Source organism: Psittacula echo (assembly GCF_963264785.1).
Source record: "Psittacula echo genome assembly, chromosome: 5".
Lineage (NCBI taxonomy): Eukaryota > Metazoa > Chordata > Aves > Psittaciformes > Psittacidae > Psittacula > Psittacula echo.
In genome coordinates, this window is record NC_137739.1 from 3,049,503 (window position 1) to 3,065,291 (window position 15,789).

Sequence of the window (15,789 nt, forward strand, 5' to 3'; positions counted from 1 at the left end):
AGTGGGAGCTGAGGATTCCTGGGGTGTCCCTGGCTTTGGGGAACCTCAGTTCTGCTCTATGCGGAGCTCTTGTCCCATGGTGATCCATGGCCTCTGCTGCAAAGATGGGAGAAGAGGAGGAGATGGAGAAAGTCCAAAGAGGTTGCTGCGGGAGCTGCATCATTCCAGGCACAGGGACAGCATCCCCAAGGGAGCTCTCACCGCCCCTTGCGTGGGTGACTCAAGGAAGTGGGGATCTGAGGCACGTCTCCGGCTTCCAAATTCCCTCTTAGTCAGATCCCAAGAGCTAAAAGGAACCGAGACACATTGGAAGTGTTGCTAAAGAAGCAGGGGGTGGGGGAAGGAAGCAAATAAACCCACCCGCACCCCCCCCAGTCCCCCAGCAGCCCACTCCTGCATCCTATCTCATCTCTGTGTTGTGAATTACGTGCTGCTCTTGAACAGCCTTAAAGGAGGGTTAATAAAATGAGACAAGTTAATAATATAGGGAATGAAGAGCATCGCGGGATGCTGCAGCTTGAGCTAATCAGATGCTTTTCCCCAAGGGAGCAAGCAAGAGCTATAGCTAAAGCCTCCCTTCCTTTCCCTACACCCTCTTCCTCCAGCTCCTCACTCCTTCTCCCATCCCAGGGGAGCAGCCGACAGGATTTGGGGTCCCATAAGATCCCAGACACTGGGAAACAGCCCATGGTGGTGATTGATGTGCAGGGTCCCAAGGAGCACACAGGGATGTCATACACCGCACAGGGAGAGGGGTCCTATTGCTGAACAGGTCCCTATCCTGGGGCAGAAGAGCAGGAATTGGGGAGCCAGGAAAGCCAGGCTGTGGACTTGTATCCGGGGGCAAAGCCCCACTCTGGAGCCAGGGAATGCTGCATGCTGCTGCACAGGGGATAAGCCCTTGGTAGCACATGAAGCATCTTAACAGCAGTGATAAGGAGCTCGTGTAGGATGTGCTCCCTCCATGGCCCACAGGGGCTGGATGTGCCAGGGTGGAAAAGGCATCAATTGCTGATCCTTCCTTCCTTTTCCACCACTCGGACCCAGAGTTCCCATCCATGACCCAGCTCAGCCCTGCAGCGATGCTGCTTCCCTTCCCCACAGCACACCCTGAAACCAAAGCCATGTTCTGATGTAATTGTTCTCTTCCAAGTATCCCCCAGTGCTCCTGCCCTGGCCCGACGCATCCCGATCCCGCCTCCTGGTACATTTTGCTTCCCACATTTTGCAGAGGCTGGTGCTGCCTGCACAGCTCGTCCGAGGCAGACCCTGGGGAGCCGCATGTTCTGTCGTTGGGATGTTCGTGTGGCTTTCGTGGAATTCCCTTTCCCCGTGGCCTCTGGGTGGGTTTATTCCTTGGTAAACCCAGGAGGGTGCAAACAGGGGGGGAGAAATAGGAAGAAACCAGGGACTGATCCGTGCTGATGTTGGATGCTGTTGAAGGTGTCTGTGGCTCCTGCTGTACCAAGCAGCTGCATAGAAGAGGTGTCCCTGCCCATGGCAGGGGGGTTGGAACTGGATGATCTTAAGGTCCTTTCCAATCCTAACTCTTCTATGATCCTATGATCCTCCAGAACAGGATGATGAGCAAAGCACCCCATAAAGGACAGGTCCAGCTCCGCATAGGCACCCATGGGGGGATGTGATATTTCACCTGCCCCTGCTTCAGACTCGGGCTGTTTGCAGCCAGGTCAGAAATAGGGAGTGATTTTAACAGCCATTGCCTCGTGTCGAGGTGGATCCGTTATCATCCATCAGCCCCCGGGAAATGGGCCCTGGGATGAGTTTCAAGGTGGTTTTGGGGGGGACTCAGCCTAATGCCTCATAATGCTGCTGTCCTGAGGCTCTGCATGACTCTGAGAGGAGCTTTAGAGGAAGCAAATGGATTTTCCATTGCTGCTAACCCAGGAGAAGGCTTCGAGCGGGCTATTTTTGCCCCTTCCTGGCACTATTAATAGTTGTTCAGTTGACAATAAATGCCAGTCAAGCTATTGGATTTGTCTGTCCCCCAGAGGTCAGCACTTCCTATCCTCCCCCCTCGTTGTTTTCCCTGTTGGGGTCTCACACACAGATGGATAAACATGGGAAATTGTCCCACTTTCCCTTCCCAAAGTGCCCTTGTGCCTTGCTGCAGGGCAGGATGTTCCCCTGCAGATAGGAATGGGGCTGCAAGGGAAGCAAAACCGGAATGCTTTTCCCTTCCATCCCACAGACAGCTGCAATTCCTTCACAAGCATTTGGACAGGGTTTAAGCTAATATCCATGTGTGAGACCACACTCGGGGGAGGTGAAAAGCTCAGCACCATCCGCTTCCCAAGCAGTGCTGATGAGATGCACTGAGCTGCACTGATTTCTGTGTTCCAGCTGTCCCCAAGACCCCTCTCAGTGCTGCTACCCTGACCCTGTTGCTAAGTGTTTTTCCTAATGGATCCTCACAAGTGTTTCTAATTCACACTTGCTCATCAGCCTGATTTTAAAGAGGAGCTTGGCTTCCCCAGGCCCTCTCTTTCATGGGTAGCCCAGAGATCCCACAGCAGAGCAGCACTCCTGCTTCTCTGAGGACTGTTGCTTGGCTGCTGCTGTCTCGGGGTGATGCTGGTTGAACCCAGCACCATTTCAAGCACATTATAGCCTGCGGAACTGCCTTGGCACCCAGCTGCAGTGAGACCCAGCATCTTACAGGTAACACACCCTGCTTGCTGCCGGGAGCAACCCTGCCGCCTGCCCTGCATCCTGGGAGCATCCTTCCTCCTCCTCCTCCTCTGGGCAGCTCCCCCCTGCCCCACAGGGGCTCTAGGGCCCGATGCTGCGGATCGTACCCCAAAGCCCTGCCCGGGGCAGTGCGGCTGCTGCGCCGCCTGCCGGGCCCTTGCCTGCCCCCTAGCGGCGGAGCCGGCGGTGCAGGGCTTTGCTCCGCTCTGTGTGCGGGGCGCGTTCCTGGGGCCCGCTCCTGCCCTGGGATCAAGTGTATGAACCGCAGCGAAACCACACCGGGGAGCGGGCTGGGATCCCCCGGTACCCCCAGCTCCGGGTGCTTCCCACCGGGTAGAGGGATCCCGCTCGGGCCGGCCTCGGGAGGCCCGAGCTGGGTTGCGAGCGGAACGGCGACAAAAGCATCGGGGCTGCGGGCTGAGCCGCAACGGGAACGGCTTGCAAATGGGACCGGGTGTAGGAACCGGGCTGTGCAGAACCGGAGTGCAAACGGGACGGGCTCCTAAGCAGCGGGAGTGGGAACCGAGCTGCAAATAGGACTGGGCTGTGCAGCACTGGGGAGCCTTAACTTGGCTGCGAGTGAGACAGGGCTGCCAAGCACTGGCAATGAGGACCGGGCTGTGTAGCACCGGGAGCCTCCACTGGGCTGCAAAAGGGACGGGGCTCTCAAGCACCGGGTGCACGAACCGGGCTGCAAATAGGACCGGGCTGCCAGCACCAGGGAGCCCAAAGCGGGCTGCAAACGGGACGAGGCTGCCGCCAAGTATCGAGAGTGCAAACTGTGATTGAAATAGGGCCGGGCTGTGCAGCACCCGGAGCTCCAATCGGGCTGCGAACGGGAGGGGGCTGCCAAGTACCGGGAATAGGAACCGGGCTGCAAATAGGATTGGGCTGTGCAGCGCTGGGGAGCCTTAACTTGGCTGCGAGCGGGATAGGGATGCCAAGCACTAGCAGTGAGAACCGGGCTGTGTAGCGCGGGGAGCCCCCACTGGGCTGCAAATGGGACGGAGCTGCCAAGTACCGAGAGTGGGAACTGGGCTGCGAGCGGGACGGGGCTCCCAAGTACCCGGAGTGCGAATCAGGCTGTGAACGGGGCTGCGCTGCCCAGCACCGGGAGCCCAAAGAGGGCTGCGAACGGGACCGGGCTGTGAAGGGGACTGCGAGGCGCGGAGCCGGGCGCTGACTCAGCCGCCGCCGCCGCCGCCCCGGGCCGTGACGCGCCGAGAGGCGGTCTCTGCCTCCTCCATATAACGAGGCAGCGGCCGTGCGGAGCTCACAGTGGCCTTTCCTGCGAGGGGAGGGGGCTGAGCAGCCGGGCACGCATCGCCTTCCTCCTCCTCCTCCTCATCCTCCTCCTTCCTCGGCGCAAGCTGCACTTCGCTTCAATGAAACTGGCAGCGATGATCAAGAAGATGTGTCCCAGCGAGGCCGAGCTGAGCATCCCCGCCAAGAACTGCTACCGCATGGTCATCCTGGGCTCCTCCAAGGTGGGCAAGACGGCCATCGTCTCCCGCTTCCTCACCGGCCGCTTCGAGGAGCAATACACACCCACCATCGAGGACTTCCACCGCAAGTTCTACAGCATCCGCGGGGAGGTCTATCAGCTCGACATCCTGGACACATCGGGCAACCACCCCTTCCCCGCCATGCGCCGCCTCTCCATCCTCACAGGTACTTGTGGTGGGGAGCGCCAGGAGGAAATGGGGGGTCCCTGTAGCGGATTTCAGGTGTTCTTGCCCAGTTTTGGGGTGTTTCTCCAGTCCTGGGAGGTGGGATTTTGAGTGTGTGCGGTGTGGGCAACTTTGCCCCTGCATGGGGTGGATGGGAGGATGCAGGACCCATGTGCTGCCTGCTCCTTCCCTCCCCAAGCACCTTGCTTAGACAGTGTGTCCCCATCCCTGCAACCATCTCACGTTCCCTCTTTGTCCCCAGGAGACGTGTTCATCCTTGTGTTCAGCCTGGACAACCGGGACTCCTTTGAGGAGGTGCAGCGCCTGAAGCAGCAAATCCTAGAGACCAAGTCATGCCTGAAGAACAAAACCAAGGAGAACATCGAGGTGCCCCTGGTCATCTGCGGCAACAAAGGTGACCGTGACTTTTACCGGGAGGTGCAACCCCGGGAGATCGAGCAGCTGGTAGGAGGGGACCCCAAGAAATGCGCTTACTTTGAGATCTCGGCCAAGAAGAACAGCAGCCTGGACCAGATGTTCCAGGCTCTCTTCGCCATGGCCAAGCTGCCCAGTGAGATGAGCCCCGACCTGCACCGCAAGGTCTCGGTCCAGTACTGTGACATCCTGCATAAGAAGGCGCTGAAAGGCAAGAAGCTGCTGAAGGAGGGGGGCCGGGGCAGCTCGGAGGAGGCGTTCGGCATCGTGGCCCCCTTCGCCCGGCGCCCCAGTGTCCACAGCGACCTCATGTACATCAGGGAGAAAGCCATCGGTGGTGGGCACAGCAAGGAGAAGGATCGCTGCGTGATCAGTTAGGAGCTTTCCCCACCATGGGAAGGAAGGAAGGAAAGAAGGAAAGACTGGAGGGGGGGAAAGATGCTTGTTTCCAAACTGAGTTTGGGCAGGCACCCACCCAGACAGAGAGGGGTTCGCCTCTTCCCCAGCTTCCCTTACCCCAAGGCATTGCTTTCATCATCTCCCTTCCCTCCGGGGGGCGATTTTGGGAGGAAGGGATGCGAAGGGGGGAGGCTTAGGAAGGCAGGATGGGGATCTCCTTGGGAGCAGCCTCCTCAAGGCAGAGAGACAGGGAAAGGGTGAGCTGCTGGGCAGCCAGATGGGAGGATTAGTGTGGAGGGCACGGACTTAGGTGTTTCTTTTCCTCCCAAGCCACCCAGCCTTCAGGAGGGGAGGGCAGGGACCTGCCAGCGCCTGCTTCTTGAGGGTTTGGGGTTGGCTTCTATTGGCTTGTTTTGTTTTCTTACCTTGAGAAGCTGAGCACGGCCTCTGGCTCTGTGTCCTGTGTGGGTCTGTGTCTATGGAACACGTGCAGAAGACACTCCTCAGCTGTTGCAAAGGCATTGCAGAGTTACAGTCCCGATGGACCGAAACACTGACTCCTGTTTACATTCGTCTTGTCTCATTTGCAAGATTCGGGGGGGGGGGGGGGGAATGGGAAGGGGTTTTCTAAGTAAGAAACGAATAGCACTTTATGTAGGTCTTGCTTGGCATTGACATGAACAAAAATCTCCTCAAGTGTTTCTACTGTGGGTGAAACTTTGATGTTTTATTTTTTCTACAAATGAATAAAATCTTTTTCAAATGACACCTGTGGCTTCTTTCCTTTTGAACCAAATCCTGCTCAACAAAGCCCAAACCCCGCTCTACAGCGCTAAAACCCTCTCAATTCAACCCCTTTACCTACCCCCTTTTCTCCCAGTGCAAAGGTTTCTGGCTCTGTAAGCGGTCAGGGTAACAAGAGGCCACGCACAGACTTAGTTACTCAAACGTGTCTCCGAGCCAAGACTCTTTCCTCACTCCACCACCACCAAGTGACGATGGCAGCAGCCCCACGCTGTGCTGGCCATTGGCATGGCGTTCACTGCAGCAACCCAGCAGCCTGACATCACATTGTTAGAAAGAGCTGCTTGTGTTTCATGCTTTTTCCCCCCCATTAACTAAGCATGCTTTAATGATGTCAACAGAGAGTGAGTCACTTGCACCCTGGTTGGGGTATTGTTTTGATTTTGCAATAGGAGTGAAGGAAGTGCTTTGCTTGAAAGGTCACCTTTGCATTTGATGGGGTTTAATCTCTTCTTAAGGAGTTAGTATTGCTAGAAGGGAAAGGGGAAAGCTCTTCAAAGAGCAGCTCTTCCTGGCTCCGGCTTCTGCTGCGGTTCATTTCCAGCCCCTTCAAGCAGCAGAACAAATACATATTAATGGCAGGAAGATTCCACCGAAGCCATAAAATGAAGGTGGGCGAGTGAGATGCAAACCAAACCTGTTTCGGTTGAAACTTGGATTCAAGTTGCCAGAGTTGACTTGTTCCTGTGTTAACTGCCAGGCAGTTCTTTGGAAGCGCGCTGTTTCTTCCAGCCCTGCACATGCCCTGATTTCATAGGAATAGCAACTGGCAACAGAAGGCAAACCCCCATCCAGGAGTGAGACATGAGAATGTATTGAGCTGGGGCAGGCAATGGTTGACAGAAAGGTAATTCCAGTAATAAAAAGAGTGTACATTGTGCTGTGTTTATCTTGGTGTTCTGCTTTACTCAGAGTTTACGCGCTGGCACCTTCCCAACGAAAGTACTAGTAGAGTGGAGACAGTAATCTCGAGGTTCCAGGTGAGTTGCAACCATTCCAGCGAGCAGGATTGCTTGTGTTTTGGGTTAGGAAAGGAAAACCATACACAAACACACCTTGCTTCTCTGCTTTTGAAGGCGTGTTACCCACCCTCTAACACTGGTTTTGGACAGATACTCTTACTTCTCCAGCTGGTTTTTCACCTCTTCCACTACCAACCTGAGAACCACGAAATTCAAGGTCCCATCACATCTTCTATAGCCAACAAGACATGGTGCTGCTTATTGTCCTCTGCCACTGTGAGAGCCAACAGCAGGAAGACAGAGGCAGGGAGCCCCAATATCCATCTGAAGGTGATACAACACTCAAGAGCTTTCCATCAGCCACTGGCAACTGTTTTACTTCCCAAATGCCCAAAAATGGGAAGCCCCCGGAGCACTTTGGATGTGGAACTGACCCATCCTGTTGAGCCTGACTTCTGTCACGTGTGGAGTAGCTAAAAGCTCTTATCACTTCTGCCCTCTGTTTTGATTCTGCTTGCCCTTCCTCGAAGAGCAAAAGACCCAGGAGCTGGGCCCAGGCTACGCATGTCCTCTGTGCTGCCAAAGCCCTGCCCCTGCCCCAGTCCACATCCAGTCAGTGAACACACAAGAGAGGCAGTCTGGCATTTCTAAATCCCTGCTTGCTTCATCTCAGACACAACTGCTGCTTGTTTAAAAAGAAAGAAATACAGAAGCAATTGAAAGCAATCGTTCCTCTTTCAACACACAGACTGGAAAGTGTTCCAGAGATCCTTTCCAGGAGCAAGGCCAAATGGCTCATGCTTCCCTCTTACATTCTCTCCTGATGTTTGGCCATTTTTAAGTGTAAAGAAACCCCAAAGCAGAAAATGCTCCTTTTTCTTGCTGAGGGTAACCAGCAGGTATTTTGACCCATAGCAAGGAGAAAACATCATGTCTCCTTGCTTGCTTCAATGTAAAGAAAACCAACCTCCCTCACCCAGAGAAGAAACAGAAGACGTACGAATGTACAGTCCTACAGCAGACCAAAGTGAACATACCACTGTCATCATCATATGTGAAACACAGTGTTCTGATTCAGTGCCACATGCCTTTGATCCACACAGGCACAACTTCAGAGCAACGCCACCAAAAGCAAGCATACAAGAAAGAGAAGTGAACTTCTGCCACCTTTATTTCTCCTGTTCAGCCAGGATAGAGGTATCTCAGTACCTCAGACCTGACAGCAGAGCTGCACCCTTCCTATTCCTTGGGGATTTCAAACATGCAAAGGCTCTTGTACTTCTGCAGCAGTTCATTTTTGGTCCGGACCTGCTCCCGCAGGCTCTGCAGCTGCTGCTGCTGCTGCTCTGGGCTCACACTGATGCCGGGCATGGAGCTGATCAGCTTCCTAATCTCCTGGAATTTGTTCTTGAGCTCATTCAGCACCTGGTGAACATCCTGGCTGTCCTTGTCCATGCTGCAGAGGAGAGAAAAGCAAGGCACCATTGAATTCTCCTATTGGAAACACCCCTTCAGCCTGTGGGGGTGACTATCATTTCCAGTACAACCAGGGCTTAAACTGGAACTCACTGGGCAAAGTTTGCTCTTGGTATCTAGCTACACACACCTAATTCACCTATCCCAGTGAAATGGACACAGATAGATACACAGACTGGGTAACCTCTGGAGCAAACTGGTTTGCTGCCAACTTCCAGTTACCTCAGGACCCATCAATGAGGTTAGGAGCTTGTCTGCAGCTTTAAAACATTACCACGGAGCAGGCTACATTCTCCCTCTGTTTGAACTTCCGTCTCTCTCTTTGGGGAAGGTAAGATTGCATACGTGTGTTGCGTGTAGGCACCTGGAAAGAAAGCTCCCAGTCTCACCCATGACCTGTTGCTTGCTGTAATACAACGGAAAAAACCCAATGCATTCAAACAGCTTGACAGCACAAAATAGAAACTGTTCCCCAAAGTATCCGAGAGCATCCAATGGCAGAGAAAATGGCACTTTGGAACTTTCAAACGACTCTCTGGGGATGTATACCTCATAAAAGAGAAGCGACAGCTTATTTTGCTTGTCCTTTAAGAGCGGCACAATCAGTTCTGCAGCCAGCTCTGTGCTTTTCAAGCATCAGCGTTGTCTGAGGCAGCGTCTGCTCTCAACGCCTCATTAGTATCTGCCTCAGCTTTGTTAGCACCAGCGAGAAGTTTCCCTGATGCCAGGCAAAAGCAAGTCCCCGCTTCCAGGGCGCCTGTTAATAAGGAGAGAGGGATTCTAATGGTCTTTGACAACTTGGAGCCTGTTCTATAGCCAGATCTAAAAATAAACCTGCTTGGCATGGCCAGGGTAGAGACGGGCTCGATTCTAAACTTTGGGGAATGGTGCCATGGCTGAGAGCAAAGCTTTTAACCAGATGGTGGCCGCTTGTTTCAGAAGGCCTGCTGGAACAAAGCAGTCATTACTCCCTCCTAAAGCAAACTGCAGCTGGTACTAGAATGGAGCCCCATTATGCAGGCATTCCCGGTCGGGATGGCAGTGGAAAAGTACAGGCACACACACACACAGAGGTTGATGGCATGGGATGGATGGGTAGACGCTGCCTTTAATCTATCATTGCTACAGGCTGGCTTTGAGAGGGATGTCCTTCCCATTCCAGGCATCCCCAAGTCTTGTTCCCTTCCCCACAGGTAGGTAGCTGTCTGTGTGGTTGATCCAAAGGAATCAGGTTTTAACCCTGATGAGTGGTTTTCCTGCTGGACCAAGCCACTGAAACGACTCCTTCTCTGAAGGCATGGACAGGCAGGGGTGAGGAAGTGTGGGAAGAGACTGCCTGCAGTAGCACAGGATTGAACACAACATCCAGCCACAGCCTGGGCTGATGGACTGAGCATAAAACCTGCCTTAAGGCACAGTGTTCATTACAGCACCACAGCCCTCCAGTGGTGGAGCCATATGCTGGGACCTCAGCGGTGATGCCATTTGACTGTACAAGGCTGAAAATACCAACAAGCCCTGCTTGGGGAAACCTTCTCCAGACCCAAACAACAGGAAAGAGCACGTGTCCTTGAGGGTAAGCAAACTGATGTGACATACCCTCACTCCCAAGCAGAGTCACCTTGGAGATGTGTCAAAACAGCAGGGCTGGGCTCTGCAGCTAGCGGCGGTGTTAAAGGATAACACGTTTGCCATCTGTCAGGGACACATCCCATCACCTCTGAGGTCTTACCTGCCTGCAGCACTGTTCAGTGTACCTACATCTGCTCCAGCAGGAAATGCTGTGTGTGAAGCCAAGGAACGCAGCTGGTTAGTGGGATGGCTGCTAATAGTGGGTGACTCAGGGAGACAGGGCACAAGACATCCTAAGGGCTGTTTTCTATGGGTCACCATGGCTTGCTCAGTGACATACAGGAATCTGGGAGGTCTCAGCTCATGGTTATGGCTCACTTATGCACCTGCATGCAGCCAGCAATGGGTTTAGCCTCACCTGTGTGGTCTGGATAGAACAGGCAGGATTGAGGTTGCACCCCCAGCACAACAAGGAAACTGAGGCAGTCAGAAGGTTTGTGTTCTCACAGCCATTCTGTACCTGGACCAATGTGTCCAGGGGTGCTCAGTCTTTCCTCGCTACAACTCAGGTTGTGGAGCCATTAAGGGTGAACTCTCTTGCCTTTCAGACATGCTTGATGTAAGTGAAACAGCAGCAGGGCACAACCCAGCCTCAGCTTAGGCAGTGCACAGGGAAAGGCCAGCCAGGACCACAACCAGCAATTCATGCTTCCCATTCCCTCTGCCTTAACTCCATAGCGTACAGGTGAAAGCCTCCATGGATTTCCATGGCAGAACCATGACCTTACTGGAACCTTCAGGATCTCTGAAGGGGTTATCCTGGGCCATACACAGCACAGGTCTCCAGACCTTATAGTACTTATCTTGACCCAGGATGAGAACAATTTACCCTGTACCACCACAGAAGCCATCCTCCTCCTTACAGCTCCCCAGAACCCGGCTGTATTCCTGCCCCAGCACTGCCTGTACTTTCTGACGCTGTTATCAGCCACACAAGACTGTTATCTGCAGCAATAACCCAGTGCAAGTCCAACACTCCTGTTCCTGGCTGTTAATGGTGGGGCAGTGTCCCTGGCCCATGGGAGCACCCGCACTGCTTGGGTGACCCAACCACCACGCAGGTACTGCCATGACTCAGAGCAGAGACGCACCTGGGGCTGTGCCAGCTCTTCCCAGGAATTCTAGCGGGGAGGGAAAGGGAAAAGGAGATGCTGGGAGGGGGGACCTCATTGCCCTGTGACTCATCCAGGGCACTTCAGGATGTTGGTGGGTGGGGAGTACAATCAGAAGGGAGATCCCATTGTCCTGCTCCCCATCCATGGCACCCCAGGAGGCAGGGGGCTGAAGAGCATCATTAGAGGGGGATCCCATTGCCCTCATCCCTGTCTAAGGGCAACCTGAGGGTGCTAAAGCATCGTTAAAAGGGGGACCCCATAGCCCTGCTCCTCATTCAGGGAGAGTGAACCCATCATTTGAGTGGGGGACTCCATTCCCATTGCCTATCCATGGCACTCTGAGGATGTTGGGGTCTGGAGAAAACCTCTAGAGCGGGACCCCATCACCCAGCTCAGGGGCGCTGAAGGTGGGAAAGCATCGTCAAAGGGGGAACTCCATTGCCCCACAGCATCACTGGGGGAGTGGGTAATGAGGAGCTGGGCCGGTCCCGGTGGGCCGGGGCGAGGCGAGGCCCGGTGTCCGCCGTTACCATTTGATGATGTCGTGGACGAGCGGCAGGAAGGAGAACTCCTGCGCGGGTGGCGGCTGCGGCGGCGGCTGCTGCTCGGCCGGTGGCTCGGATGGCGGCGGCTCCTCGGCGGTGCGGGCCGCGACCCCCCCTGCCGCCGCGGCCATGGCGGACCCCAGGCGGCCGCCGCGGCGCCGCGTAGTGACGGAGCGGGGCGGGCGGGGCGCGGAGCTCGGCCCTGCCTCCGCGCCCCGCCCGGCCCCTGCGGCCGGCTGGGGTGGGCCTTCCCCAGGCGTGGGCCTGGGCCGGCAGCGGGCCGAGCCTCGGGCTTGCCCCTGGGATGGAGTCTGCGCCGGGGCCGCTCTTGGGCCTTCCCTGGGCACTGGAGTGGGCATGGGCCGGGAGCGGGTCGACCTCCGAGGTTGGACCTGGGCCTGCCCCGGAGCCTGGGCTGGGCCTTCCCCGGGCACTGGCGTGGGCATGGGCCGGCACCGAGTCGACCTCCGAGGTTGGGCCTGGGTCGGAGCCTGCGCCGGGGCCTCGCTTGGCCCTTCCCCGGGCACTGGAGTGGGCATGGGCCGGCACCGAGTCGACCTCCGAGGTTGAGCCTGGGCCGGGCCTTCCCCGGGCACTGGCGTGGGCATGAGCCGGGAGCGGGTCGACCTCCGAGGTTGGGCCTGGGCTTGGGACGGAGCTTGCACCGGGGCCTGGCCTGGGCCTTTCCTGAGCTTTGACCTCGGCATGGTCCGGCAGCGAGTGCACCCCCCGGGCTTGGGTCTGGCCTGGGCCGGCTCCGGGTCTGGGTCTGAGCCGAGCCTGGGGATTGCGCTGAGCACGGGCAGTGCCCCTGCAGTGATCCCCCCTCGTGCACCCCAACGGCAGTGAGAGGAGAAGGGGTGCCAGGATCCACCCTGCACCAGCACCCCCTGATGTGCTCAGGTTATGCGCCAGCGCTGTGCGCATCCCTCCCTTTCGACCCAGAGCTTAGGGGAGAAATCTCCCTCTCCAGTGTTAGGTGAATCACCGCTGCAGGGGTTTGCTGTCTCTGTTACATCCCAGCTTCCCAGTGTGGTTTTTCAGTAGTTGGTGTCCTTAGTTTGACTTCAGAGGGGACAGTATGTTGATGGGGCTGAGTGATGGGGACGTGGTCTTTGTAATGCCTTAATGTTAATGTGGGAGCAGGCTTTGTGCCCAGGGGTGGAAGGGTAGTGGGCATTAGTTTAGGGAAAGCAAGCTGGAGTGTTCGCTGAGAGCCTGGCTTGGAAAGCTGAGGAATTTGGAGGAGAAAATGCGTAACTTAATGTTTCATTGGAAATAGCCCACCCTGCTCAACAGTCATGGGCTGGGAAGGCAATTTTCTTCTTTAAACCAGTTTCTTTTGAAAAGGCGAACAGAAGCTATTTATAGATCAAATGGGAATGCTGGTAACCATTTAACCACAAGGAATATTGACTCTTTGCTCTAAATATAGCAGATGCAATTGCTCACTTTGTTCCTGTTGTCAGGAATAGATCCTGGCTCAGGCACTGATGCTGGAATGTGTGAAGAAGGAGCCCAGGTCCCTGCGGAGAGACTGGTAGTATTTATGGTCCTTTCTTGAGCCAAGCAGGAGGTGCAGGATGCTGCGTCCTTCGCGTGGGGCTGAGCCGAGAGGTTCATTTCTGTCACTCTTTACGGGCTGTTTCTAAAGCAAGGCTTGATTCAGGCTCCATAGGGAACTCTTCCCTCTGCACTGTGCTGGGTTTAATTCTCCCCTTGACTTGATGGAGAGGGTGGTTAATTGCTGGTGCCTGCCTCTGAGGGGTGAGTCAGGCAGTCCTTGGAGCAGGTGACAATGTGCAGATACCATTCAGCTGTACCTAAAGCACTGTCAATCAGGCTTGCTTTGTGCCATTCCGGTCTCATTTTGGGGTTTGTGTTCCCACAGCACCTGGAGCACAGCTTTATCTAGGTTGTGTTCCTTCCTATCACCTCTTTCTCGTGGAAACAGCTCCCTTAGGTGACCCATCTCTGTCCTTAGGGGCTTGTCATGTCTTCTGGCAAATCCAGGGGAGAGTGAAGATGTTTGTGATAGGGTTGTGGTTCAACAGGCTCCTCCAGCACTGAAGATGCTGGTGAATGGGTTGGATGAGACTCTGTGGTCACTGTTTTGAGTATGAGCCTGTGAGAGGGGCACAGTAGAGCTGTTGTATGTACCATGACAGTGTGTCCATATCACTGGTGAGGACTATGGGGTCTGCAGGTCTGCAAGAAAGAGAGGATGTGATTTTAGGGGTGCAGACAAGCATTGACCTCTGAGGAGCTGTGCTGGTGGACCCTAATCTGCCTTTGTGGAGCTCCAAGCTGTGAGGCCCTTGTCCCCATGGGATGACTGAGCTTACGATCTGGGTCACATCCTTGTAATGCTGGTCCTAACAGGCATCGCCAACAACGTGGTCTTCCCCCTCCCCATTACTTTGTAATCCTGTCGGCATCTCTGCCTCAGGTGGAAGGGCTGTGTCTGACCGTGTGCTCTTGTCTTATGGAGGTGGTGATGGTCTGCAAGTCTCCCTAATTTTCCCAGCAGGAAAGCTGGGGTTTTTCCAGCCACCATCAGTTCCTCAGCAGAAGGGTTTGAATGAGCAGCCTATGAAAGCTCCTAGTGAGGCAGCTAAAACATGAACAAAGACACTTAGTGTTGAATGAGAAGAATAATTTCCCTCTGGATTTGGTAATAAACGCGAAGAGCAAATGATCGACCTGTTCCTCTCCTTTGACTGGGGCTCTTTGTGTAATTCACTCCCTGGGCAGCCAGTTTCTAAGTGTGCAAATGTCTCCGAACCATCTTATCTTCCACATCTTGAAGCCGACGTGCACTCATTGCTCATCCAAACATTTGGTTAACCCGTTATCTGAAAACCCAGCTGAGCAAATAACCTCTGTCTGGAGCCTCTTTTGTTGATGCCTGTTTCCTTTACGATACCAATGTTGTGCTTTTCCTGTCATTTCTGTACAAATTGTGCCTCTTGTCTGCTTCCAGAGGTAACTTGTGAGGGATTTACCGCCGATTCCTTCATTCAGTGCCAGGTAACTCTGTGCCTTTCACCTTTTCCTTACAATGACTCGATGTTTTTATATTGATGGGCTGGCATTTCACTGGGTTCTGCTGCTTGCTGCCGGACCATCTGGAGCTTGTGCTGTTGCCATCAGCTCTGTTATCATTTTTAATATGTGGCTATCACCAGGTTGAACTTTATCTCTTCCTCCTGCACTGAGTTTTCTATTGAAGCCTTGCTAAGCTGCTGTGGTGGGATAAGCCTGTACTGCTCAGCTGGGAGGTGGTGTCAGGGTTGTGGCCACCTGGGATGGGGTGATAGGAATGAGAAGTTACAGCTCCAGCAGCACAGGAACATTGGACCTTTTCCTTAGGTCATGGCAACTGCCCGGGTTCCTGGCCAAGAACCCCTTAATTTTGAGCAGGTGGGAATTTGGTCTTTGCCTCTGCCCTGTCTTGAGTCTTGGTGTCATTTAGAGACCATTGCAGGGCCGTGCTTTCCCAAGCTTTTTGGGGTTGTAAGCTGAGCTCCATCCTTTGAAGCAATGTTTTAACCAGAGAGGCTGAAGGCCATGGAGCTCTGGCTTCCCCAGACGTGCAGCCCTGCACCACCACATGCTCCCAGAGCTGCTGGTGCCCTGGGTACCATTGGGGTTCAAGATCCATCCGGTGTGAACAAACAGCATCAAATGCATCCAAACCACCCCAAGTGCCTTCTGGAGCTCGCTGTGCTTTGGCAGAGTTGCTGGGAAAGCTCCTTCAATGGAGAGGACTGTCATCCCATGGCTAGCGAGATGCCATCCTCTGGGAGAGTGACATCCTCCAGTGCACAGGATAGAGCCTGGGTTGGTGTTGGAGCTGCAGGGCATTGGCCTGGCTGTGAAGGTCAGTGCTTTGGTGCACTGAGCCTCGGGGGGAGAATGGGGATGATTCAAAGGCACAGGGAGTGGCCAGGGATCTGGTGATGTTCAGTGATGCCACCATTGAGCAAACACAGGGGCTGGACCAGGCTGCGTGCCACCCCTGGAGAGGCACGTAAAC

General features: G+C 54.7%; 2 protein-coding genes across 3 annotated transcripts; one reads left to right on the plus strand and one right to left on the minus strand.

The window, feature by feature from the left end:
* The first annotated feature begins 4,008 nt into the window (after window positions 1–4,008).
* RASD1 (ras related dexamethasone induced 1) lies at window positions 4,009–5,782 on the plus strand. Of its 2 annotated transcripts, none has more exons than XM_080617377.1 (2): window positions 4,009–4,383; window positions 4,645–5,782. In XM_080617377.1, the coding sequence occupies exons 1-2, from the start codon at window positions 4,098–4,100 to the stop codon at window positions 5,193–5,195; spliced, it is 837 nt and encodes a 278-aa protein (XP_080473503.1). In that variant the 5' UTR covers window positions 4,009–4,097; the 3' UTR covers window positions 5,196–5,782. The 2 variants fall into 2 exon arrangements, with proteins under 2 accessions (XP_080473503.1, XP_080473504.1); XM_080617378.1 differs by having other exon boundaries at window positions 4,716–4,940.
* Window positions 5,783–8,033: 2,251 nt separating this feature from the next.
* Window positions 8,034–12,124, minus strand: MED9 (mediator complex subunit 9). The gene is made up of 2 exons (XM_080617900.1): window positions 11,736–12,124; window positions 8,034–8,438 (listed from the first exon to the last, which is right to left on the minus strand). Exons 1-2 carry the CDS (start codon window positions 12,107–12,109, stop codon window positions 8,222–8,224), a joined length of 591 nt encoding a protein of 196 aa, XP_080474026.1. The 5' UTR covers window positions 12,110–12,124; the 3' UTR covers window positions 8,034–8,221.
* Between the last annotated feature and the right edge of the window lie 3,665 nt (window positions 12,125–15,789).

Excerpts from the sequence above, each read along its gene's own strand:
- MED9 (XM_080617900.1), bottom strand. The coding sequence starts at position 12,109 with ATGCCCACTCCAGTGCCCAGGGAAGGCCCAAGAGCGGCCCCGGCGCAG. Across the intron at positions 8,439-11,735 it reads GTCCACGACATCATCAAATG|CATGGACAAGGACAGCCAGG; the intron begins GTAACGGCGGAC and ends TCTCCTCTGCAG.
- RASD1 (XM_080617377.1), top strand. The coding sequence starts at position 4,098 with ATGAAACTGGCAGCGATGATCAAGAAGATGTGTCCCAGCGAGGCCGAG. Across the intron at positions 4,384-4,644 it reads CCGCCTCTCCATCCTCACAG|GAGACGTGTTCATCCTTGTG; the intron begins GTACTTGTGGTG and ends CTTTGTCCCCAG.